General features: G+C 36.6%; 1 protein-coding gene across 1 annotated transcript in view; it reads left to right on the top strand.

Annotated features, from left to right (window-relative positions):
- JAK2 (Janus kinase 2) overlaps positions 1–27,014 on the top strand; it is a 138,647-nt gene that overhangs the window by 24,849 nt on the left and 86,784 nt on the right. The window contains exon 2 of the mRNA XM_079706852.1: positions 18,278–18,529. Coding sequence (XP_079562978.1) covers positions 18,304–18,529 — 226 coding nt within the window. The 5' untranslated portion in view covers positions 18,278–18,303. The remainder of the gene's footprint in view (positions 1–18,277; positions 18,530–27,014) is intronic.

Genomic DNA, 27,014 nt, shown 5'->3' with positions numbered 1-27,014 from the left:
ATACTTAACACTTTAGTGCTTTGTAGGTAATTTTAAATTTGAAAAACAACAACAATGCTTATATTATATTGAGGATTTTTGGTATATTATATCTTAAGAAAGTAACTTCTTAAATGGTGCTTTTGAGGTAAACTTTGAATCTTCGAATGTTTGGGAATGCCTGTATTCTTCTAAGAATTCTAAGTTGAAAGCCTTGCTTGAGATGAGAAAACTCAAAATAATGAAACCAAATGAAAATAAAAAGCCATTCTTACCCTTCAGATTCTTTCCCTATCGGTAGTCTTTACTAACTTCTTAATTACCAAGTTCAGTGAATTTTTTCCCTTCTGTTTCTATCTTATTTAACCTCTTCATAATACTTGATAACTCTTCTCAAACTCTCTGCTCTTCTTTTCTTTTCTAAGGGAATCTTATTTTTATTAAAATACACAGAAAAATGCAGTAATCAATGAATTTTTACACAGTTAATTCTAGTTTTCCTCTTATTTCTGTCCCTTTCTTTTCAGGTTCTTTGCTACATTCTTCTTTTTGCCCTCCGTCTCTGACATTTCTGGGTAGTCCTTAAATGTGTGACCTCAAGGATTTGATCTATGACCTTCTTCTCGTCCTACCTTATATCTTATATCTGGGCATCATATATGTCTATGATTATAGCTACCTTCTTTATGCATAATGACTATGAAATCTGTAGCAAAAGCACATTATGTTCCCCTTAGCCTTCATAAATCTAGCTGCCTATAGGATATCTCAGTCTGGATATATTATAGGTAACTCATTTCAGAATGTGCCAAATTGAATTCATCATTCCTCCAAAACTATCCTTGTTCTGTATGTCCTATTCTGTGAATTGTAATACTGAATACCCAGCCTCTCAAATCCCAAATCAAGAAATCCTTCCTAACTACTCATATATCAAGCTGATTACTACAAATCTTCCTTTTAATTGTCTTGTAGGTGCTTCTGACTCCAAATATCTAAAATTCATCTTTCCTTTCAAGCTTACTCTTCTTCTGTGTCTTGGTGCTTCCTATATACCTACACAGTAAGAAATCTCAGATTCAGGATGGATTCCTCAGGGATCAAGTTATGCAGTGCACAGCCCAGTCATTTTCACCATATATATTCTATTATAGTTTCTGAAATACTTTATGTATTGTTTCATATCTGAGACCTTTTAAAAACAATAGTTACTGAAAAGTAGATCCAAATTCTTATTCACTGATGATTTCTGTTGAAAACATGATGTTCCCATTACCACTGACAAGAAGCTCAAACTGAACTGTCTCTGCCCTTGTGCAATTTATGTTATGTAATTTTCTTGGCTGTCCCCGTACTTGGATGTTTGGTTATAGTTTAGGGAGGTATTGCATTAGATATGATTGACCAAATGTGAACTGAAAAATATGTTGGGCTAGCCAAATATGTGGTAGAAATGGACAAACTTAAAGTAGAAATGAGAAGAGATAAAGACAACAAAAGTTTAGTTGTTTTGATGCTAAACAGGTATCTGGGGTAATTGTTTAACATTTCTGTTTTTCCTAAAAATACACATACTCAAAAAAAAGTTTTATTGAGACATAATTCACATACCATATGATTCCCCCCAGCCATACATTTTAATTTTAAATTGAAGAAGCAAAACTAGAATCTGTATGAGCATGAATAGTGAGAAATTGTATTCAGATATTATTTCCAACACCTTTAATAATAGAGTTTATATTTTTCTCAAACCGTTCTCAAAGAACTTTTTAGGTTTAGTAGTTGAGGGTGAGGGATTATGGAAAAGACAACCATTTGTCTTCTAGAATGGTGTTAAGGACAAAGGAACAGAAGGAAAGGATTTTCTGTGTTACAGATTTTCCAATCATAACTTTTTCCTCACTAGTTTCTGTGATTTTGCAGTAAATATTTCTGTGCTGTGCTTCAGCAATTTCTTATGCTTCTGTTATCAGAAACTGCTAAAATCAGACCTCAGGATGGAAACTGGTGAGAGAATGCCTTTTTGAGTACATTTCTTTTAAAAAATAAATGTACTTTTGTGTGAAATCCTTTTGATTTAATCCTGTACTATCTTGAAGATAACATATCTTCTTGACTGGGTTTGAATACAAGTAATATTTCGCATAAATGCAAGATAGGAGAGTCCTGGAAGGGCAGCAATTCAAAGAAAAGATTTGCTTATTTATTGAAATGTCTTAGGTTGCATGAAGAGTTGAGAGTATATCTGGAGAAGTATATCAGTTAGGATTTGGTTTGACTGCATATTACTGAATATACAAATAATAGTGGATTTATGTTTCTCTGAAGTAAAATAAGTTTGAAACTGTATAGATTATGCTGGACTTGGTGACTCCTTGGTTGTCAGGAAGCTACTTACTTGTACTCTTTCTCTTCTTCCAACCTTTGCACTGACTTCCATTCTCAGGGTCACCTATGGTTGCAAGATGGTCATTGTATAGCTTCAGCTACTGTGTCTTCATTCTAGGTAGCCTGAAGGAGCCAGGGGCAAGGAAAAAGTATGCACTTTATAGCTAAATCACCAAGGATAGAATTGTTGGATCATAGTGTGAATGTATGTATAACTTTGTAAGAAAGTGCTGAACATTTTTGCAAAGTGGCTGTTCAGTTTAACATTCCTACCAGCAATGAGAGTTCCAGTTGCTCTACAACTTTTTTTTTTTTTTTTTTTTTTTTTGCGTTACACGAGCCTCTCACCATTGTGGCCTCTCCTGCTGCGGAGCACAGGCTCAGTGGCCATGGCTCATGGGCTTAGCTGCTCCGCGGCATGTGTAATCCTCCCAGACCGGGGCACGAACCCATGTCCCCTGCATCGGCAGGCAGACTCCCAACCACGGCGCCACAAGGGAAGCCCCGCTCTACAACTTTTTAAACATTTGGTATTGTCAGTTTTTTTAAAATTTTCCATTTTAATGGGTGTGTAAAAGTATCTTTGGTTTTAATTTGTATTTCCCTAATTAGTGATATTCAGCTGTTATTCATAAGTACTTTTGGGCAATTTTATATCTCCTTTTTAAGTCTGTTCAAATGTTCCCCACCTCTTTTTTTTTTTTTGCTATATGCGGGCCTCTCACTGTTGTGGCCTCTCCCGTTGCAGAGCACAGGCTCCGGACGCGCAGGCTCAGCGGCCATGGCTCACGGGCCCAGCCGCTCCGCGGCATGTGGGATCTTCCCGGACCGGGGCATGAACCCGTGTCCCCTGCATCGGCAGGTGGACTCTCAACCACTGCGCCACCAGGGAAGCCCCCCACCTCTTTTTTTATTACTCAATTAGAGGAGTTTCTGTTGTCATGAAGATATTCTCCATTTTTCTCTGGAATCTTTATTCCAGAAAAATGTCTATTCCTTGTTTATTCCTTGTACATATATTCATTTGTATTATTTTTTAGATTCTACATGTAAGTGATATCATACAGTATTTGTCTTTCTCTGACTTATTTCACGAAGCATAACTTTCTCTAGGTCCATCCACGTTGCTGTAAATGGCAGAATTTTTTTTTCTCGCTGAGTAACATTCCATTGTGTATATATACCACATATTTTTTATCCATTCATCTGTTGCTGGGCATTTGGGTTGCTTCCATATCTTGGCTGTTGTAAATAGTGCTGCTGTGAATGTAGGGGTGCATGTAGCTTTTTGAATTAGTCTTTGTTTTTTCCGAGTATATACCCAGGAGTGGAATTGCTGGATCATGTGGTCATTCTATTTTTAGTTTTTTGAGGAAACTCCACATTGTTTTCCATAGAGGCTGCACCAATTTACATTCCCACCAACATTGTAGGAGGGTTTGCTTTTCTCCACATCCTCTCCAACATTTATTATTGGTAGACTTTTTGATGATAGCCATTCTGACAGGTGTGAGGTGATATCTCATTGTTTTGATTTGCATTTCTCTAATAATTAGCAATGTTGAGTATCTTTTCACGTGCCTGTTAGCCATCTCTATGTCTTCTTTAGGTAAATGTTTATTCCGGTTTTCTGGCCTTTTTTTTTTTCTAACAATGTTTTAGTAGTTTTTATTGCAGAGTCCTTGTAGATATTTCAATAGATTTGTTCCTAGATATTTGACTTTTTGTTTAGTGTTGTTTAATGTTATAAATTATATTGGTTTAGGATGTTCATTTTTTAATTTTTTCTGGTATATGATATTACAATAGATTTTTATATATTGATTTTATATCTTGCGACCTTACTAAATTCACTTAGTAATTTGTGTTTATTTTTTTTAAGGGAACTTTATTTTTATTTATTTATTTATTTATTGGCTGCATTGGGTCTTCATTGCTGCATGGGCTTTCTTTAGTTGCAGCGAGCGGGGGCAATTCTTCATTGCGGGCTTCTCACTGTGGTGGCTTCTCTTGCTGCAGAGCACAGGCTGTAGGTGTGTGGGCTCATAGTTGTGGCTCACGGGCTCTTGAGTGCAGGCTCAGTAGTTGTGGCCCACAGGCTTAGTTGCTCCATGGCACGTGGGATCTTCCCAGACCAGGGCTCAAACCTGTGTCCCCTGCGTTGTCAGGTGGATTCTTAACCACTGCAACACCGGGGAAGCCCACTTAGTAATTTTTAGATTCTTTTAAGTTTTCTATGTACACAGTCATATTGTGTGTGAATAATGATAGTTTTACTTTCTTCCGTTCTAATCATTATACTTTTAATTTCTTTTTCTTGCGATATTGCACTGGCCAAGACCTCCACTACAATGTTGAATAGAAGTCCTGATTTTGGACATGCATATTAAGTTTTAGAACTCAAGAAGAACAAGATCAATATTTTGCCATTAAGTAATTAATTTTAGGTCTTTTGTAGTTACTGTGAATCAGAATGAAGAAGTTTGCTTTTATTTCTAGTTTGCTGAGTTTTTATCATGAACTGTTGTATGATTTTAATAGAGGCAATTTTGGCATTTATTGAAATGATTATATGTTACTTTTCTCATTTATTCTAATAATGTGGTAGATTATATTGATCGAAGTTTGATTGTTCAGTTAACCTTGCATTTCTGTTGTAAATAACTCAGTCGAGGTTTTTTCTGTTTTTTTGGTTTTTTTCCTGCACCACATGGCTTGCAGGATCTTAGTTCCCCGACCAGGGATTGAACCTGGGTCCTGGCAATGAGAGTGAGTGCCAAGCCCTAACCACTGGACCACCAGGGAATTCCCAAACTCAGTCAAGATTTATCATTCTTTTAAAAATTACTGGATTCAGTTTGCCAGTGTTTTTTTGTTGTTGGTTTTTGTTTTGGTTTGGTTTTTTTAATATTTTTTCTTATATGCTTTATGAGAGTTATTTACCCACAATTTTCTTTTCTTGTCATGTCCTTATTACATTTTGGTATCATGTTTGTGCTCTCTTAAAATGCATAGAGAAATGTTTTTAAATTTTTGTTTACTGAGTTTGTGTAAGCTCATTGTTTATTTGTTCATCAGGTGTTTGGAAAAATTCACCGAGAATGTCACTGGGCATTCATTGAATATTCTTTGTAGAAAAATTTAAAATTATACATTCAACTCATTTAACAAATATTAAAAATTTAGAATTTTATATTTTTTCCTGTGTCAGTTTTCATAAGTTGTGTTTCTAAAGAAACTTGCCCAATTTCTTAGAATTTTTCAAACTTATTGCAGAATGTTTTTATACTCTTAAACATTTTTAATATTTAAGTTTTGGTAATGATGTCAACTTTTCAATTCCTGATTTGAGTAATTTATGTTTTCTCTGTCTTTTTTCTTTATCAGTCTTTCTAGTATTTAAAAGCAGTTTATTAATGCTTCTAAAAAGCCAGCTTTTAAAGTTTGCTTTGGTCTATTTTCCTTTTCACTGATTTCTGCTTATGTATTTTTCCTTCTGTGGTCCTTAGCTGATTTGTTGTTCTTTTCCTAGCTTGTTGAAACAAAAGCTCATTAAATAATTTTGTTCAGCCTTTCTTTTTAATTGCATTTCACTCATTTTTTGGTTATCATTGAATTTAAAGTATTTTCTAACTTTTTCTTTGTCCCATGGATTATTTAAAATTATGTTGCTTCATCTCAATATATGGGGATTTTCTAATTATCTTTATGTTATTGATTTTTAGTTTAATCCCATTGTGATCAGAGAACATTATGGAAAATAAGTACATGGTGGGATACTTTTATCAGTGGCCATATGTTTCATAAGAAATTTTTAATTTAAGTGCCATTGGTAAGTTTACATCAGTTCAAATGCAGATCTTCATATTTTTCAGTGTTGTTTGTGCTTGTTGAAGTATTAAAAATAGCACGAATTTACAGAATACTGAGAATTATTGACTTTTTAAAAATAATGTAATATACTTTGTAACTGGAAAAATTTTTATCTAACTGTTAAGAGTGTTGATACACACTTTGCTGCACAGCAGAAATTAACACAACATTGTGAATCAACTATACTTCAATAAAATTTTAAAAAAAGAGTGTTGATTCAGACAATGAAAAGAATAGGTAGTGATAAAGCTGACTTTCACATTTTTCCGTGGTCCTCTTCAGTGTTGTTATTTCTTCAATATTTTAAAGAATTACATAAATTAATCATGGTCTCTAACATTTAATCAACATCATGGGTTTTAAATAGATAAAATAGTTGCTTGCTCCATTGTTTATATTTTGAATGGAAATCATATAGAGTATGATTCCTTTAGTATTTGTTGATAATTGCTTTGTGGCCTAACATGTGGTATACTTTCATAAATATTTCAGCCACATTTGAAAAGCATGTATGTTCATCAGTTGCTAGGTGTTTCCTTTTGATTGCTTGTATTTCTCAGTGAAATGTAGGAAGTGGAAATTAAGAATGGGGGTTGCAGTTTTGGTGATTGAGGAGAAAGGTATAAGTTGTCTAGAATGAGAGTAAATGAATTAAGGAAATATAAAATGATAGGTGAGCAGCACTGAAGACCCATTTGAGGTTATCATTTATGAATTTAAAGAGCGATCAATCTGAATTCATGTATGTTTCCATCAGCCATAATTATATATGTAGGTGGAAACTCTGAATAGTCAGAATTAAATTGAACTCTTTTAGAGTTTCCCCATTGTCTTTGGTGTTCTAACGCTTTGCTGTGATCTGTGCATGCATAAGTCTTTTTAAAATTAATCTTTATCTCCTCTCAGAAGATTCTTTTAATATGAGCTGAGGTATCTTTAACACCAATTAAATTTCTTCTTTTATTAAAATTTTTTTTTCTTCACTGTGTTCTTTTTCTTTCTCTATCTAGAGCTCTTTGAGTTGTACTTTCTGTGTTGGTCCTCTACATTTCTTAGTTTTTTGCCTCTCTTTCTCTCTATCTCTGATACAGGAAACTGGGAGTTTGTCTTGACTTTGTCTTCCAGATTATTACTTGTTCTCTTTAGTTGTATTCAACCCTTTCATTGAAATGTAATTGTTTAAAAAATGTAACCTGTTTTTATTTTCTGCTCCTTTTTGATGATCATCTAATGATACTTTGTATTTTCAAAATCTTCTGCAATCTCTCTGAGGGTAACAAGTAGAATATTTTTTAAAAAATTCTCTTCCTGTATTATCTCTGTTTCTTTTGGGGTCAGTTCTGCTCTTCATTTTTTTTTTAATTAAAAAAATTTATTTATATTATTTTTATTTTTGGCTGTGTTGGATCTTCGTTGCTGCGTGTGGGCTTTCTCTAGTTGCGGCGAGTGGGGGCTACTCTTTGTTGTGGTGCATGGGCTTCTTATTGCAGTGGCTTCTCTTGTTGCAGGGCACGGGCTCTAGGCACACGGGCTTCAGTAGTTGTGGCACATGAGCTCAGTAGTTGTGACTCGCGGACTCTAGAGCACAGGCTCAGTAGTTCTGGCGCACAGGCTTAGTTGCTCAGTGGCATGTGGGATCTTCCTAGACCAGGGATCGAACCCATGTCCCCTGCATAGGCAGGCGGATTCTTAACCACTGTGCCTCCAGGGAAGCCCTGCTCTTCATTTTGATTTGACTTTTTCATGCTTCCTTCCTCTACCCCAGCTCCCAGTAGATGATGATCTTTGATTATCTTTGGATATTTGTGGGTTTTGTATGTGTGCAAAAAACTTTTTTTATGCTTGTTGATGCTTTCTTCTGTGTACTTTAAATAGAATGTATTTCCTCTGCTCTCTGTCACCTATTCCTATCTATTTTTAATCTTTCAGGAATTCTTCTACATTTCTGATTTGCTGCTGGCACCTTTTCTTCTTTTTCCAAGCTATCGTGAATTTATTTGTATAAAGATTTTGTTTAATTCCTTTTCATCCTTTTTAGCTATTGATGTCATCTGTTTTACTTTGACATGTATTATTATAAGCTACATCATACCTTATCATTAATGCTTCAAACAATTGTCAGTTGTCCTTTAGGAATTTTAAGAAATGAAAGGAAATAGTCTGATTACCCACATATGTATTATTTTGGGGTTCTTCATTCATTTTTGCAAATATGAATTTGTATCTGGTATCATCTCCCTTTAATCCAGAGAATTTCCTTGAGCATTTCTTGTAGTTTGGGTTTGTTGGTGGTGTGTTCATGCAGCATTCATTTATCCAATAATAATGTTTGTTTTGCCATAAATTTTGAAGGTTATTTTTTGTGGGTCATAGAATTTTAGGCTAACAGCTTTCTTTCCTCCTTACCAGCCCTTTGCCTTCTGACCTCCAGTCTTTCTGAAGAGATGTCCGTTGTATTTCTTATCTTGGTGACTGTATGTTTGTGGCTGCTTTAAGATTTACTCTTTGTCTTTGATTTTTAGAAGTTTGATTATGATGTAACTAGGTATGGATTTATACTGATTGGGGTTAGGTAACTTTTTTGGATTAGTGGACTGTTGTTTTTTTAAAGAACTTAGAAAAAAACTGGCTAATATTTTTCAAATATTTCTTCTGTCTGTATATATTTTCTCTACATCACATTTTTCTTTTGATGTTAAGTAAGTTTCAACTGATGGTTGTCTGTTGTGGGTGATATATTGTATAAGCTCTGGATGGTGTGGATTTTAATTTTTCTCTGAAGTATTGAGTTTTGTTCTAGTAGGCAGTTCAGTTAAATCTACTGGCAGATTAGCTTGATCCTATGGAAACTTGGTTGTAGGCTCTGTTAGGACAGGTCTGTTTCAGTTTTGCCTTTAATTCTGATGTGGTTATTATTCCTCAAGTATGGCTTTTCTGGAAGTTTAAACAGAAAGCCTGAGGTATTTACCTTTTAACTCTAAATTTTGCCTCTCCAAGGACCAAGCAGCTGTTGAAATCTCTTCACGACTCTTTCAGGTTTCCAGTTACTGCCTCTCCCTGGGCTTCTTGGATTTTCATCTCATACACAGAGGGGAGTTCAGGAGTCAGCCCCCCATGTCTCCCTTTTTTCCCCCCTGGGATTTCTGCTTTCAACTTCTACCTCTTTTAGCAGCTCCAGAGTTCATTGCCTGATACGTATACCCAATAAGACTACAGCTTTGTACAAGAGCTCTATCCTCTTCTCCAGTGCCTACATATGTATTACACAGACTGTATAGTCCTCTCAGGATAAAGATTGATAAATGTGGACCTCATTCAGTGTGATTTCATTCTTTCAAGGATCAGATCCCATCCAGTTTCTCTCTGCTTTTGTTTGCTTGCCAGTGCCTTCAAACAGTGTTTTTAAAGATAGTTTTCCAGAGCTGTAATTCTTCTCAGCAGGAGCATTAGCCCAGGATAAATTACTCTGTCATTACAGGAAGTCTGTCTTTTTTAAATGATTTAAAATTATCATTATTATTATTTACCATTTCACAGGTGTTTGGAGCTGAAGGGGAATGCTCATGATTGTTTCAAATTTCTCTGTAAGGGAATCAATACAGTCTTGGTCTTGAGACCTTATCCTTGAGTTTTCCACACACCAAACTCCTGTAATTGTACTGTATGAAATTAATTCATGATTATGAGCATGGTATTCATTCATTAAATATTTAGTAAGATCTATGCTTCAAGACTTTTCTAGCTACTGAGAACAGATTGTTGAATAAGGCAGATGAGACCTTTTTAAATATTACGAGCTATTGAAGCCTATAATTCAGTGGCGAAAGGAGCACGTAAGAAGAGCTACATGGTGAATTGAAGAGGTAGGCAGCAGACAAGTAATGTAGGACTCATAGAGTTTTATTCTAAGTGTAATGGAAAGCCATGAGTGCATTTACAGGACCCCCTCCCAACTCCTGCCTGTAGCTTCAGACACAGGTCTAGTGCAGTGCAGGCAAAAATGCCTGTTCCTCTTTCTCCTTGGAAGGGGCTTAATACATACTTTTCCAGATGTTGCCTGAGGGTCTGGCTTCTAATCAGCCTGCATCTAGGGCCTGAATGCAGTATTCCTCTTTGGGACATGATGAGTCTTATCACACCCTCAAGTACTGGGAACCACTAGGAACAAAGAAGGTGACTCGGACAGTCACAAAAGTTTGAGAGACATTGAGGAGCTTGGGCTGGGCTGATTGATGAGGTTCATCCCCTACACTAGATCTATCTGTCAAGACTGGGCGAGGTGGCTGTTTTATCCAGTGCACAGAAACCAACACAGAGAGTCAAGGAAAATGAAAAAACAGAGGAATATGTTCCAAACAAAAGAACAAGATAAATCTCCAGAAACAGATCTCAATGAAACAGAGGTAAGTGATTTACCTGATAGAGAGTTCAAAATAAGTCATAAAGATGCTCACTGAGGTTGGGAGAGCAGTGCATGAATGAAGTGAAAATTTCAACAAAGAGATCGAAAATATTAAAAAGTACCAACAGAAATCACAGAGCTGAAGAATGCAATGATTGAACTGAAAAATTCAACAGAGGGATTCAACAGCAGACTAGATCACGCAGAAGAAAGGATTAGTGAACTAGAAGACAGGACAGTGGAATTCATCCAATCAGAGGAGCAATTAAAAAAAAAAGTGAATATAGCTTGCGGGCCTTATCGAGAAGACTACTATATGCATTATAGGGTTCCCAGAAGGAGAAGAGAGAGAGAGAAAGGGGCAGAAAGCTTATTTGAAGAAATAATGGCTGAAAACTTTTCTAACTTGAGGAAAGAAACAGACATCCAGATCCAGGAAGCCTGAGAATATCAAATATGATTAATTTAAAGAAGCTCACACTGAGGCACATCATAATTAAATTGTTAAAAGTTAAACACAGGCAGAGAATCTTAAAAGCAGCAAGAGAAAGAAGTTACCTAAAAGGGAATCTGTATAAGGTTATCAGCAGATTTTTTAGCAGAAACTTTGCAGGCCAGAAGAGAGTGGGCTGATACATACCAAGTGCTGAAAGAAAAAATAAAGCCAACCAAGAATACTCTACCCAGGAAAGCTGTCCTTCAGAACTGAAGGAGAGATAGAGTTTTTCATACAAACAAAAACTAAAGGAATTCATTACCACTAGACCAGCCTTACAAGAAATATTAAAAGGAGTTATTTGAGCTGAAACCTAAGGATGCTAGTTAGTCACAGTAAAACACTGTGGTTAAAACTCACTGGTTAAGATAAATACATAGTTAAATTAAGAATACTGTAGTGTTGCAAAGTTGGTGGGTACACTTATAACTCTAGTATGAAGATTGAAAGAAAAGTATTAAAATAACTAATATGTTAATGGATACACAATGTAAAAAGATGTAAATTGTGACATTAAAAACATAAAATATGAGAGGGGGAAAGTAAAAATGTAGAGCCTTTGTGTGCATTAGAAATTAAGCTGTTATCAGCTTAAAAGAGACTTATAAAAATAAGATATTTAATTTAAGCCTCATGGTAACCACACAAAAAAACCTATAGAATATAAACAAAAGATAAAGAGAAAGGGATCAAAGCACTCCACTACAGAAAATCATTAAATGTCAAAGTAAAAGAGCATGAAAGGAACAAAGGAATTAGAAAATAACCAGAAAACAATTAACAAAAGGGCAGTAGTACATTCATACCTTTCAATAAATACTTTAAATGTAAATGGACTAAATTCTATAGTCAAAAGATATAGAGTGGCTGCAGCAAGAGAGTGGCAGCCGAGGAGCAGAGCACTTCACCATTGAACTGACGGAGGAGAACTTCCAGCAGCTCCAAGCTGAGCATGACAGGCTAAGGAACTGTTCCTATTGAGGAAGACCTTGGAGGAAATGGAGCTGAGAATCAAAACACAGAAACAGACCCTCAGTGCCCGAGATGAGTCTATTAAAAAGCTTCTTGAGATGTTGCAAAGTAAAGGTTTGCTGTCCAAAAGTCTTGAGGATGACAGTGAATGGACATGTAGGATGGCAGAGGCTGAGTCTCAAGTCAGCCACTTGGAAGTGATTTTAGACCAGAAAGAGAAGGAAAACATACATCTTAGAGAGATGAAGAAGCCAAAGATCAGAGAGAGGAAGTAAGCTGCTCAAGGTCATGAAGTAGGAGCTGGTAGTAGAGCTGATTGACTCTAGGGTGCAAGAGCCTACAGTATGCACGGGTGTGCCCAGTGTTTTCTGATTCCCCCTTTGCACTGACATTCCTTTAACTCAGTTGTTTTTGCCCCTGGAGCTTATGAGAACAATCCAAGAAGCTTAAAAATGCATGCAAGTTCCACCCCCAGATCTTATTAATTCAATTAGAATCACTAGAAAGGAGGCCCAGGTGATTCTACTGTGCAGAGAAGGTTGGCCGAGAATTCCTCTCCTCTCTGCCCTTTATTCCTGGTCAGTTTTGTTTTGTTTTATTAAAATAAATTTATTTATTTATTTTTAAAAAAGGAAACTCATTTCAGCTTTAAAGACACACCTAGACTGAAAATTAAGGGATGGGGAAAATATTACATCAAATGGTAGCCAAAAGAAAGCACAGATAAGTATACTTATATCAGACAAAATAGACTCTAAACCAAAGACTGTACCAAGAGATAAAGAAGGTCATTGTGTAATGATGAAGGGGTCAGTTCATCAAGAGGAACTAGTAACTACTTATGTACCCAAAAGAGGAACACCTAAACATATGAAGCAAACATTAACTGATCTGAAGGGAAAAGTATATAGCAATACAAAACTAGTAGGGGACTTTGATACCCTGCTTTGAACAATGGATAGGTAGACAGAAAGTCAATAAGGAAATACGGGAACTAAATTACAGTTAGGTCAAGTTAGATCATATGGTCATCTCAATAGAGGCAGAAAAAGCATTTGACAGAATTCAACATCCATTTATGATAAAAACTCTCAACAATTTGGATATAGAAGAAATGTTCCTTAATTATAATAAGTCATGTATCACAAGCTCACATCTAACATCATACTCAGTGATGAAAAGCTGAATGCTTTCCCTCAAGATCTGGAACAAGACAAGGTTACCTGTTTTCACCACTTTTATTCAAAATAGAACTGGAAGTTCTAGCCAGAACAGTTATGCAAGAAAAGAGAAATAAAAGATACCAGTATCAGAAAGGAAGAAGTAAAAATGTCTCTATTTGCAAGTGACATGTTATTATATGTAGAAAACCCAAAAGACTCCACCAAGAAACTGTTAGAACTAATAAATTCATTATAAGTTGTAGGATATAAAGTCAGTATACAAAAATCATTTGTGTTTGTATACACTAAAAATGAACTACCAGAGAAATTAAGAAAAATAATCCCTATTACAATAGCATCAAAAATAATAAAATATTTGGGAATAAATTTAAGCAAGGAGTTAAATAACTGTACACTGAAAACTATATGACATTGATGCAAGATGTCGAAGAAGACACATATAAACAGAAAGATACGCAGTGCTCATAGACTGGAGGAATTAATACTGTTCAAATGTCCATACTACCCAAAGTGATCTGCAGATTCAATGCAGTCCCTATCAAATTTCCAATTGCATTTTTCACAGATGAAGAACAAACCTAAAATGTGTATGGAACCACAGAAGATTCCAAATAGCCAAAACTGTCTTAAGAAAGAACAAAGTTGGAGTCATCATAATTCCTAATATTAAACTATGTACAAAGCTGTAGTAATCAAAACAGCATGGTATTAAAAACAAACGAGCAAGCAAACAGTATGGTATTGACATTAGAAACAGATGCATAGATCAGTGGAATGGAATAGGAGAGCCCTGAACTAAACCCATGCATATATGGTCAATTAATTTTTGACAAAGAAGCAAAGTCTATACATGCAGAAAAGATGGTCTTTTCAATATATGGTGTTGGAAAAACTGGGTAGTCACATGTGAAAGGGTAAAACGAACCCTTATCTTACACCATGCAGAAAAATTAACTCAAAATGGATTAAGGAGTTGTACTTAAGACCTAAAACATAAGGGTTATGCTCTGTTGCATTCGTCTTGGCAATGATTTTTTTTGTTTTTGGATTTGACACAAAAGCAAAGCAAACAAAAGTAAAAAATAAACAAGTGGGACTACATCAAACTAAAAAGCTTCTGCTTAGCAAAGGAAACCATCAACAGAATGAAAAGCCAACCTGGAGAAAATATTTGTCAACTACCCATCTGTTAAGAGGCTAATATCTGAAATACATACGGAACTCATATAACTCAATAACAACAAACCCCCAAATAACCCAATTAAAAAATGGTCAAAGGATCTGAATTTTTTCCAAAGACATACAAAAATGGCCAACAGGTACATGAGAAGGTACTCAGCATCATTAATCATCAGGGAAATGCAAATCAAGACCATAGTGAGATATCACCTCACACCTATTAGTATGTCTATCATTCAAAGGACAAAAGATAAAAAATACTGGAGAGGTTGTGGGGAAAAGGATCCCTTGTAAGTTTTTGGTGGGAATGTAAACTGGAACAGCCACTATGGAGACAGTATGGCATTCCTCAAGAAATTAAAAATAAAGCTACTATATGATCCAGCAATCCCACTTCTGGGTATATGTCCAATGAAAATTTAAACATTATTCTGAAGAGATATCTGTACTTCCACATTCATTGCAGCATCATTTGCAACAGCCAAGGTATGGAAACAACCTAAGTATCTGTCAACAGATGAATGGATCAAGAAAACATGGTGTATATATATGTGCCCGTGTGCACACGCTCGCACACACACACACAGAGAGGAATATTATTCAGCTTTTAAAAAGGAATAGTTGTCATTTGTGACAACGTGGATGAGCCTGGAGGACATTATGCTAAGTGAAATAAGCCAGCCAGAACCACAAATACTGCATGTTATCACTTATATGTGGAATCTTAAAAAGTTTAGGAAACAGACAGTAGAAAAGTGGTTGCCAGGGTTGGGGGAAATAGAAATGGGTAAAAGGGTAGATTTTCTCTTATAAGATAAATAAGTTCTGAGGATCTGTGTATAACGTGACTGTGGTTGATAGCACTGTGTTGTAGAATCGAAATTTTCTAAAGAGTAGAATTTAAATGTTCCCTCACCCACCAAAACGGTAAATTCATGAGGTTGATGGAGGTGTTAATTGACTTAATGGGGGGAGCCTTTCACAATGTATACATATATTAAATCATCACGTTTTATACTTTAAATATTTTATTTGTTAATTATACCTTAGTACAGCTGAAAAAAATTTATTTCAAAGACTGCAACAGAAAAACCCTTAATGCCTCACTGAGAGATCTGCTAAAAAAATATATTTCAGTAAGAAAAAGTGAGTCCAAAAGGAAGGCATAGGATCCAAAATAATGGTGAGCACAAACTGATGAAGTTCTAGCATATTTGCTCTTTAATGGCTAAGAATTCATCTGATGGTTTTCTATAGCTGAGTAACAGAGATAGTGTAATAGAGTAGGAGAAATGTTTTTTAAAATTTCTATTTTTGAACAAATTAAAAGTGTTTAAATTTGCCTATCCAAATGCAGAGGAACTTCAAAAATCTTGCAGTTTTGTTCACAATTGCCAGTTTTTTGTTTTGTTTTTACACACTGATAGTTTTATATTATTTGAATAAGTATTAACTCTAGTATTTTCTCTTAATAGAATAAGGTCCTTGTAGTTGAATGTAGAATTATGTTTCATATTGCAATTCACTTAATAATCACTTCATTTATTTAATATCTGTATTTAGAATAGTGCCTGGCATATAGTAAATGCTGTGCAAGTGTGTTTGCTATTATTCCCGTCCTCTTCCTTCACGTAGCTCATGATTTAAATGATTACATCTGTGGGGAAGGTTGTCAAATTTTCAGGTCTTCCAAATATCAGTCTCATGTTTTAGCTGCCAGCTAGATTTTGGTCTAATTGCCCTGCTTTCATTCCTGAATAAAAGTCTGTAAAACAGTAGTCTTTATTCTCCTCACCTTCCAAAGTCAAGGGACAAAGTCCTTCTAATAATGGTATTACAGATCTCCCAAGTTTGAAATCCTCATACTATCTTTTACTTCTGGCTTCTATATTCAGTTAGTCCTCATGGTGCATCAAGTCTTCCTCTTTTGTTACCTATAACCATCCAACTGTTGCTGTTTCAGTTCAGAATCTTAGTACTGCCTAGGTTATTGTAATAGCTTTCTAACTATATCACCTCACCTTTCTAATCATTATTGACTGTGGGATAAAGTTTAAATTCTTTCGTCTGACATTTGGACCTTCTTTTATTTCGTACTGTATCAGTTAGGATTGCACTTACTTATACGTAATAAGGTGTCTGATGGTTGGTAGGGGATTCCTGACGTTAATTCAGCTGCTTAAGGTTGCCAGGTCATTTATTCTCTTGGCCTTTCCTTCATGGTTACATGGTGTTAAGGTGACTGCCCTACCTATATTCATGCTTAGATTCAGACAGAAGGTGAAGGGGAAAAAGTAAAAGGAGACATGCCAGCTACGTCAGCCTTTTTTTAAGGAGTGCTCCTGAAAGTACCACCCAGCAACTTTCACGTAAATCTCATTTGCTTAAACTGGTTCACATGGCTATCCATCTGTGGGAAGTAGAGGTTTTTTTTGGGGGTACATTGGTATACCCCCCCATTTGGGCCTTTGTATCAAGGAAGAAGGGGGAAATGCATACTGGGTATGTAGCTGCAGTTTTGTTACAAGTATCCGGGTCTTAGTTGTGGCGTGCAGGCTTCTCTCTAGTTGTGGCGCACGGGCTCCAAGGTGCATGGGCTCTGTAGTTTACAGCACACGGCCTCTCGTGTTGAGGCGTGGGAGCTCGGTAGTTGTGGCTCGTGGGCTTAGTTGCCCCGCGGCGTGTGGGATCTTAGTTCCCTGACCAGGGATTGAACCAGCGTCCCCTGCATTGCAAGGCAGATTCTTTACCACTGGACCACCAGGGAAGTCCCTATCCATCTGTATTTTTAATCCTTTCCTAAATGGTATAACTTCTCAAATACTTCACTCAGACCAATAAATTATTGAACATATCTTGTATCTTTCTACTCTTCAGAACAGTTCCACTCTTCCAGAACGTTCTTCCTCTTCCATCCATCAAAATCCAATCCATGCTTCAAGAACAGTTTTAAATATGACCTCCTCTAATAAAGCTCATCAGTTAATCCCAGCTTGAAATGTTATTTTTCCCTTCCAGATTCCAATAAGCAATTGTCAGAGTAATCTGTTGAGAAATCATGTTCCTTTGTGGAATCTCTTCTTCTGTTGTCTGTAACTGATTTTGTTTGTTCTGTTAGTGTTATATATTTATATTGTGATTCCTCAGTTAGCGTATAAGCTTCAGTTTTATTGTCATTGTCCACAGGAAGTTTATAATTTTGATATCTCTCACTGTGCTTTGTATATAGTAGTATGGGCATACCTCATTTTATTGTGCTTCCCCAATACTGGTTTTTTACAATTGAAGGTTTGTGGCAGCCCTGTGTTAAGCAAGTCTATCCGTGCCAATTTCCCAAAAACATTTGCTCACTTCATGTCTCTTTGTCACATTTTGATACTTCTTGCAATATTTCAAACTTCTTCATTATTATTATATTTGTTACGGTGATCTATGATCAGTGATCTTTGATAATACTATTGTGAAAAGATTACAGATCGCTGAAGGCTCAGATGATGGTTAGCAATAACGTATTTTTTAATTAAGGTATGTACAATTTTTTTTAGACATAATGCTATTGCATACTCAGTATACTACAGAATAGTGTAAATATAACTTTTATAGGTACTGGGAGACCAATAAATTTGTGACTTTATTGCACTGGTCTGGAACAAAACCCTCAGTATCTGTCTGAGAAATGACTGTACATGATAGTTATTCAGTTAATGGATTTGACAGAGTCATTGCTGTCAGTGAAGACTTCTTTATATATGAAGGATAACTTATGAATATCACTTTCATTTGTAACTTTGGTTTCTCTTACAGGCAAATGTTCTGAAAAAAGACCCTGCATGGGAATGGCATGCCTTACAATGACAGAAATGGAAGGAACATCCTCATCTCCTGTACATCAGAATGGTGATATTCCTGGAAATGCTAATTCTGTGAAGCAAGTAGATCCAGTCCTACAGGTCTATCTTTATCATTCCCTTGGAAAAGCCGAGGGGGATTATCTGAAGTTTCCAACTGGGGAGTATGTTGCAGAAGAGATTTGTGTTGCTGCTTCTAAAGCTTGTGGTAAGTGTTAAAAAGCAGTGTTTTTCTTCTTATTAATATATCCATGCTTTAATTATGCTACTCTTAACACAATGTACATGTATAATGTATTTTTTATGCTTCTGTGACTGACAAGTGTTTTCATATGCATATAAAATGAGAATATCACTAAAGCAGAATTTAAGGTAAATTCTGTGTTGAGCTAGTGGTATAGACTGAATGTTTGTGTTCCCCAAAATTTGTGTTGAAACCTACTCTTCTAATGTGATGAGTTTGGAAGTGGGGCTTTTGAGAGATGAATCAGTTATGAGGGTGGCTTCCTCATCAGTGGGACTGGTACTTTTGTTAAAGAGACCACTGAGAGTTCCTTTGCTCCTTCTGCCATGTGTGGACATAGCAAGAAGATGAATAAGAAGATGAACTATCTATGAACTAGGAATTGGGTCCTCATTAGACACCACATCTGCCAGCACCTTGATTTTGTACTTCCAAACCTCCAGAAATGTGAGAAATACATTTCTATTTTTTTATAAACCACCTTGTCTGTGGTATTTTTGTTATAGTATCCTGAATGAACTAAAACAAAAATTGGTACTGAGAAGTGGAGGGGTGCTGTAATAAATTCCTAAAAATGTTGAAGTGGCTTTGGAACTGGGTAATGGGCAATGGAAGGGTTTTGAGGTGCATGCTAGAAAAAGCCTACATTGTTGTGAACAGGAGATTCTGGTGTGGACTTGAAAGGAGTTGAGGTGTACAGAAAAACCTCAATCTTCTTAGAGAACACCTGTGTAATCCTGCGCAGAATATTGGTAGAATTGTGTACTGTAAAGACCATTCTGATAAGATCTCGGGTGGAAATGAGGACTGTGTTATTGGAAACTGAAAGAAAAGTGATCCTTGTTGTAAAGTGTCAAAGAACTTGGCTGAGTTATGTTCATGTTTTAGTGCTTTGTAGAATGTAGAACTTGTGAGCAATGAAATTGGATATTTACTTGAAGTAATTTCTAAACAAAGGTTTGAAGGTGTGGCTTGAGCCCTCCTAACTGTTTATAGTTGTAAAAAGTTAATAAACAGAAACCTCAATAAAATAGAATCAGGAGACCAGAAGGGGGAGTTCTCATGCCCTGCAAGGATACCAGAGCCCAAGAGGAAGAAGAAAGACTCCTCTTCTTTCCTGACAAGGACTCAAACAATGAAAAACCTTGGGCTCCTTGTTTACTGTAGCCCTCCCCTCTAGGAGAGTGTTCTCCTTCCCTTGCTTTGGGGGAGCTTCCATGTGGTTCACCATGATTGCAGACCCCAGATTGCAGTTCTCTGCTGATCCCAAGTAAATCCATCTTTTCTGGAAAAATACCTGGCAGCCTATTTGTTTTAGGTCAACATAGTATAATTAGAGAGAAATAACTTAAAAGCATAATTATAAATGTTAAGCAAAAAGGAAGCAGGACTTAAAAATTTGGAAAATTCCCCACCTATCCAAAAGATGAGAAAGCCTGTTCAGAAGAGAACACTAAGGGTGTGGCCAAGCAACCATTTTTTAAGATTAGTGTGGATAAACCATCTCAACAGGAACCAGATGCTGCTACCTAAAACAATAGAAGAATGACCCTGAAGACAGTTCAGAAATCACCAGGGCTACTGTCTTAGCACAGGGTCTGGAGGCAGAATGATTTCAAAGGAGGAGATGCCAGTGTTTGGAGACCTTGAGCTTGCTGCTTGGTGCTACCTCACCTTGAGGGCTCTGCTGGTGCACTGCTGGTACTGAGCTCCTTGGCTACCCCAGGTGTGGTTCTGGCAGCCTCTGGTGCAGCAGCTGCCTCTCAGCAGGGTGCAGGCAACAAACTGGTGGAATAAGCCATCTCCACTAGTGGAGAATGCACAGGCCCAGGGGGCATGTCTGACTCCACCTAGATTTCAAAGAACAGGAGCCACCCAAATCCACCAGGGCAGGGCTGCCAGGAGCCTTAGGTGCCCACCCTCTGCCCAGCAAAGCTGAAGGGGCAGGAATACTGCCCAAGTATGTCCTGTAGGTAGGACCTCTGCTTCAGTGGGCCTGGAGGGCAGAGTATCAAGTTAGAGGATTATTCATGGACCTTAAGGTCCAATGGAATTTGCCCTGTTGGGTTTTAGACTTGCTTGAGACTTGTCACACCTTTCTTCTAAATATCTGTCCTGTGCCTGTTCTGCCATTGTATTTTGGAAGCACATAACTTGTTTAATTTCACAGGTTTACAGCTGGAGAGCCTCAGGATGAATTGTACCTTGAGTCTCATCCAAATTTGCTTTAGATGATATTTAGATGAGACTTTGAACTCAGACTTTGAGTTGATGTTGGAATGAGTTAACACTTTTGGGGCTGTTGGGAATAGAATGAACATATTTTGAATGTGAGAAGGATATTATTTTGGGGGTCCAGGAACAGAATGCTATAGATTGAATGTATTTCTTCTCCCTCAAATTCATATGTTGAAACCTAATCTCCCAGTGTGATTGTATCTGGTGGTGGGGTGATCAGGTCATAAGGTTAAGTATCACCTTATCTCAGTTGATTTTCTACCCATATGTGGCTCAGTTATAGAACTTGTCTCTTTGGATTATGGATATTTGTGTCTCTTTTTTCAAGATACAGTCAGTTATGTTATAGTGTGAAATAGGTGTTCCTAAAATGCACTGTGCTGTGCAGAATTGCGTACTAAAAACCATAGGGCTTAGAGGAAAAATGAGATTAGTGGCATAACATTCTAAACTTCATGACATTAAAAAAAACAATAAAAACAGCACATGTTAAATGGTAACAAAATATATAAAACCTGCAATATATTTGGTACTTTACCTTAAAAAAGTCTTGAAGCTTGCTTGTGGAAGTGGGCGCTGGAAAGATTGCATCTTGTGAGTTAGTGTGAGGCTGTAGAAGGAAAGTATCTGAGATCACATGAGAAGTTGTAACACCACATATAGATGGCTGTGGCTCATAACATACATGGTAAACTGAGGTAGCCAGTAGGTGTTTGTTCCATGTATGTTCTCAGTTTGGATGCCAGGCTGAAGGAGTACCCCCTATATGAGACATGATGTTCTCCTGGTAAAAGGCAAAAAAACATGAGGGCTGCTGGAAACGAAATACCTCCCTACTGCCTCTGCTTGGAACTAACACACTCTCACTTCTGCTCAGATTCCATTGGCCAAACCAAGTCATATGGCCAAGCCAGTGTTAGTCAGATGGGGTGGTCCTCTCAGGGACTGGGAAGAGAAGAGTGAGTATTTGTGAGCAGTGATGTAGTCTGCTACACTTTTCCCTCTTGGCCACAAATAATTTCTTTCTTCAGTATTGAGAATAAATTTTCTCCTTCCCCAGTGAGGATACCCAGAGGTGTCATTGAATCAGGCTTAAAATCCAGGCTCTCCCTATATTCTCTCAGTCATGTCCAGATGTTATTCTGCTTGATTCAGAGAATCTGTGAACTGAAAAGACAATTATTCTGATATCATATCTACAGCCTTGATGAGTTATATTTCAAAGATATGTTATGAGATAGTTTTCCCTAGCATAGAGACAGCAAGGTTTAGACCAAATAGCTATGTAGAGTTATCTTGGAATCCTCCCACCTCTCTCTGAGCCCTGTGCCAGTTACTCTTTCTTGACTGAGCTACTCACGTATCTAGTATCCTCATATTCCTTTCCATTCCCATCCCCAAATGCCCTTTATTGTATCTAGCTGCAATCAGAACTTATGTTGATGACCCTTTGTTAAGTATGGTTTTGATGATAAAATAATTTGCAATAAGTTATAAATGACAAATAGTTTTAATATTGAGATATTTGTATTTAATGAAGAATCTTGATCTGTAGTAACCTCTAATTGTAAAAAATGTTTAGGGGAAATGTATTCCTTTTAAATGACCTTTATTCTTTTCTCAATCCCCAAAGAGTAGAATATGGAGTTAATGTTATAGCTGTACCCCATTCACCTCTTTCAACTAGCTAAAATTTATTGACACTGTGTTAAGTGCTTTATGTGTGTTACTCAATTCTTACAACAGCACTAGGGTGTGTAGATGTTATAGTGTAAGCACCTGACAATTAGCTTTTTAAAAAATTTTTTACTTTATATTGGAACATAGTTGATTAACAATGTTGTGTTAGTTTCAGGTGTACAGCAAAGTGATTCAGTTATACATATACATGTATCTATTCTTTTCCAATTCTTTTCCCATTTAGGTTATTACAGAATATTGAGCAGTGCTGTGCTATACAGTAGGTCCTTGTTGGTTATCTATTTTATTTTATTTATTTTTAAAAATTTATTTATTTTTATTTTTGGCTGTGTTGGGTCTTCATTGCTGCGCACGGGCTTTCTCTAGTTGCGGCGAGCAGGGTCTACTCTTCATCGAGGTGTGTGGGCTTCTCATTGCAGTGGCTTCTCTTGTTGCGGAGCACGGGCTCTAGGTGTGTGGGCTTCCGTAGTTGTGGCACATGGGCTTCCGTAGTTGTGGCTTGTGGGCTCTAGAGCACAGGCTCAGTAATTGTGGCACACAGGCTTAGTTGCTCTGTGGCATGTGGAATCTACCCAGACCAGGGCTCAAACCCGTGTCCCCTGCATTGGCAGGCAGATTCTTAATCACTGCACCACCAGGGAAGCCCGGTTATATATTTTAAATATAGCAGTGTGTACATGTCAATCCCAAACTCCCAATCTATCCGTCTCCCCCATCCTTCCCCACCGGTAACCATAAGTTCTCTAAGTCTGTGAGTCTGTTTCTGTTTTGTAAATAAGTTCATTTGTATCATTTTTTTTTAGATTCTGCATATAAGTGATATCATATGATACTTGGCTTTCTCTGTCTGACTTACTTCACTTAGTATGATAATCTCCAGGTCCTCCATATTGCCACAAATGGCATTATTTCATTCTTTTTTATGGCTGAGTAATATTCCACTGTATATATGTACCACATCTTCTTTATACATTCCTCTGTCAATGGACATTTAGGTTGCTTCCATGTATTAGCTATTGTAAATAGTGCTGCAATGAACATTGAGATGCATGTATCCTTTCAAACCATGTTTTTCTCCGGATATATGCCCAGGAGTGGGATTCCTGGCTCATATGGTAGCTCTATTTTTAGATTTTTAAGGAGCCTCCAAAATGTTCTCCATAGTGGCTGTCCCAATTTACATTCCCACTGTTGTTTGCACAGCAGTGCAAAAGAGTTCCCTTTTCTCCACACCCTCTCCAGCATTTATCGTTTATAGATTTTTTTCATTATGGCCATTCTGACTGGTGTGAGGTGATATCTTGTAGATTTGATTTGTATTTCTCTAATAATTAGCAATGTTGAGCACCTTTTCATGTGCCTCTTGGCCATCTATATGTCTTCTTTGGAGAAATGTCTATTCAGGTTTTCTGCCCATATTTTGATTGGGTTGTTTGCTTTTTTGATACGCATGAGGTGTTTGTAAATATTGGAGACTAATCCTTTGTCAGTCACATGGTTTGTAAATATTTTCTCCTGTTCTGTGGGTTGTCTTTTCATTTTGTTTATGGTTTCCTTTGCTGTGCAAAAGCTTTTAAGTTTCATTAGGTCCCATTTATTTATTTTTGTTTTTATTTCCATTTCTGGAGGAGGTGGGTCAAAAAGGATCTTGCTGTGATTTATGTCATAGAGTGTTCTGCCTATGTTTTCCTCTTAAGAGTTTTATAGTGTCTGGCCTTACATTTAGGTCTTTAATCCATTTTGAGTTTATTTTTGTGTATGCTGTTAAGAAGTGTTCTGATTTCATTGTTTTACATGTAGCTGTCCAGTTTTCCCAGCACCACTTATTGAAGAGGCTGTCTTTTCTCCATTGTATATTCTTGCCTCCTTTATCAAAGATAAGGTGATACGTGCGTGGATTTATCTCTGGGCTTTCTGTCCTGCTCCCTTGATCTATATTTCTGTTTTTGTACCAGTACCATACTGTCTTGATTACTGTAGCTTTGTAGTAGAGTCTGAAGTCCAGGAGCCTGATTCCTTGAGCTCCGTTTTTCTTTCTCAGGATTGCTTTGGCTATTAGGGGTCTTCTGTGTTTCCATACAAATTGTGAAATTTTTTGTTCTAGTTCTGTGACAAATGCCATTGGTAATTTGATAGGGATTGCATTGAATCTGTAGATTGCCTTGGGTAGTATAGTCATTTTGATAATATTGATTGTTTCAGTCCAAGAACGTGTTATAGCTTTCCATCTGCTTGTATCATCTTCAATTTCTTTCATCAGCATCTTAATAGTTTTTAGAGTACAGGTCCTTTGTCTCCTTAGATAGGTTTATTCTTAGGTATTTTATTCTTTTTGGTGCGATGGTAGATGGGATTGTTCCTTGAATTTCTCTTCCTGATCTTTCATTGTTAGTGTATAGAATGCAACAGATTGCTATGTGTTAATTTTGTATCCTGCAACTTTACTGAATTTATTGATGAGCTCTAGTAGTTTTCTGGTAGCATCTTTAGGATTTTCCATGTATAGTATCATGTCATCTGCAAACAGTGACAGTTTTACTTCTTCTTTTCCAACTTGGATTCCTTTTATTTCTTTTTCTTATCTCATTGCTGTGGCTAGGACTTCCAAAACTATGTTGAATAAAAGTGGCGAGAGTGGACATCCTTGTTTTGTTCCTGATCTTAGAGGAAATGCTTTCAGGTTTTCACCATTGAGTATGATGTTAGCTGTAGGTTTCTCATATATGGCCTTTATTATGTTGAGGTAGGTTCCCTACATGCCCACTTTCTGGAGAGTTTTTATCATAAATGAGTATTGAGTTTTGTCAAAAGCTTTTTCTGTATCTATTGGGATTATCATATAGTTTTTATTCTTCAGTTCTTTGATGTGATGATTCACACTGATTGATTTGAGGACATTGAAAAATCTCTGCATTCCTGGGATAAATCCCACTTTGATCATGGTGTATGATCTTTTTAATGTATTGTCGGGTTCGAATTGGTAGTACTTTGTTGAGGCTTTTTGCGTCTATGTTTATCAGTGATATTGGCCTGTAATTTTCTTTTTTTGTGGTATCTTTGTCTGGTTTTGGTATCATGATAATGGTGGCCTCATAGAATGAGTTTGGGAGTGTTCCTTCCTCTGCAGTTTTTTGGAATAGTTGCAGAAGGATAAGTATTAATTCTTCTGTAGATGTTTGGTAGAATATGCTTGTGAAGCCATCTTGTCCTGGACTTTATTAGTTGGGAGTTTTTAAATCACATTTTCAATTTCAGTACTTCTGATCCATCTGTTCATATTTTCTATTTCTTCCTGGTTTCATTTTGGGAAATTGTACCTTTTTAAGAATTTGTCCACTTCTTCCAGGTTGTCCATTTTATTGGCATATAGTTGCATGTAGCAGTCTCTTATGATCCTTTGTATTTCTGTGATGTCCATTTTAACTTCTCCTTTTTCATTTTAAATTTTATTAGTTTGAGTCCTCTCCCCCTTTTTCTTGATGAGTCTGGCTAAAGGTTTATCAATTTTATTTATCTTTTCAAAGAACTAACCTTTAGTTTCATTGATCTTTTTCTTTTTTCTTAGTTTCTATTTCATTTCTTTTTGTTCTGATCTTTATGATTTCTTTCCTTCTACTAACTTTGGGTTTTGTTTGTTCTTCTTTCTGTAGTTGCTTTAGGTGTAAGGTTAGGTTTTTCATTTGAGTTTTTTCTTGTTTCCTGAGGTAAGATTGTATTGCTGTAAACTTCCCTCTTAGAACTGCTTTTGCTGCATCCCATAGGTTTTGGATTGTCGTGCTTTTGTTTCCATTTGTCTGTAGGTATTTTTTGATTTCCTGTTTGATTTCTTCAGTGATCTGTTGGTTGTTTAGTAGCATATTGTCTAGCCTGCACGTGTTTCTGTTTTTTACAGTTTTTTTGTCTCATAGTTAATTTCTAATCTCATAGCATTTTGGTCAGAAAAGATGCTTGATATGATTTCAGTGTTCTTAAATTTACTGAGGCTGGCTTTGTGGCACAGCATGTGTTCACTCCTGGAGAATGTTCCATGTGCACTTGAGAAGAATGTGTATTCTGCAGCTTTTGGATGGAATGCTCTATAAAAATTAAATACATCTGGTCTAATGTGTCATTTAAGGCATGTATTTCCTTATTGATTTTCTGTCAGGATGATCTCTTCATTGATGGAAGTGGAGTGTTCAAGTCCCCCACTATTATTTTGTTACTGTCGATTTCTCCCTTTATGGCTGTTAGTACTTGCCTCCTTTACTGAGGTGCTCCTGTGTTGGGTACATATATATTTACAATTGTTATATCCTCTTCTTGGACTGACCCCTTGATCATTATGTAGTGTCCTTCTTTGTCTCTTATAACAGTCTTTATTTTAATGTCTATTTTGTCTGACATGAGTATTGCTACTCCAGCTTTCTTTTGATTTCCATGTGCATGAAATACCTTTTTCCATTCCCTCACTTTCAGTCTGTATGTGTTCCTAGATCTGAAGTGGACCTCTTGTAGACAGCATATATAC

The sequence above is a fragment of the Hyperoodon ampullatus genome (assembly GCF_949752795.1).
Source record: "Hyperoodon ampullatus genome assembly, chromosome: 6".
NCBI classification, from domain to species: domain Eukaryota; kingdom Metazoa; phylum Chordata; class Mammalia; order Artiodactyla; family Ziphiidae; genus Hyperoodon; species Hyperoodon ampullatus.
This window is presented reverse-complemented; position numbering and strand designations above follow the sequence as displayed.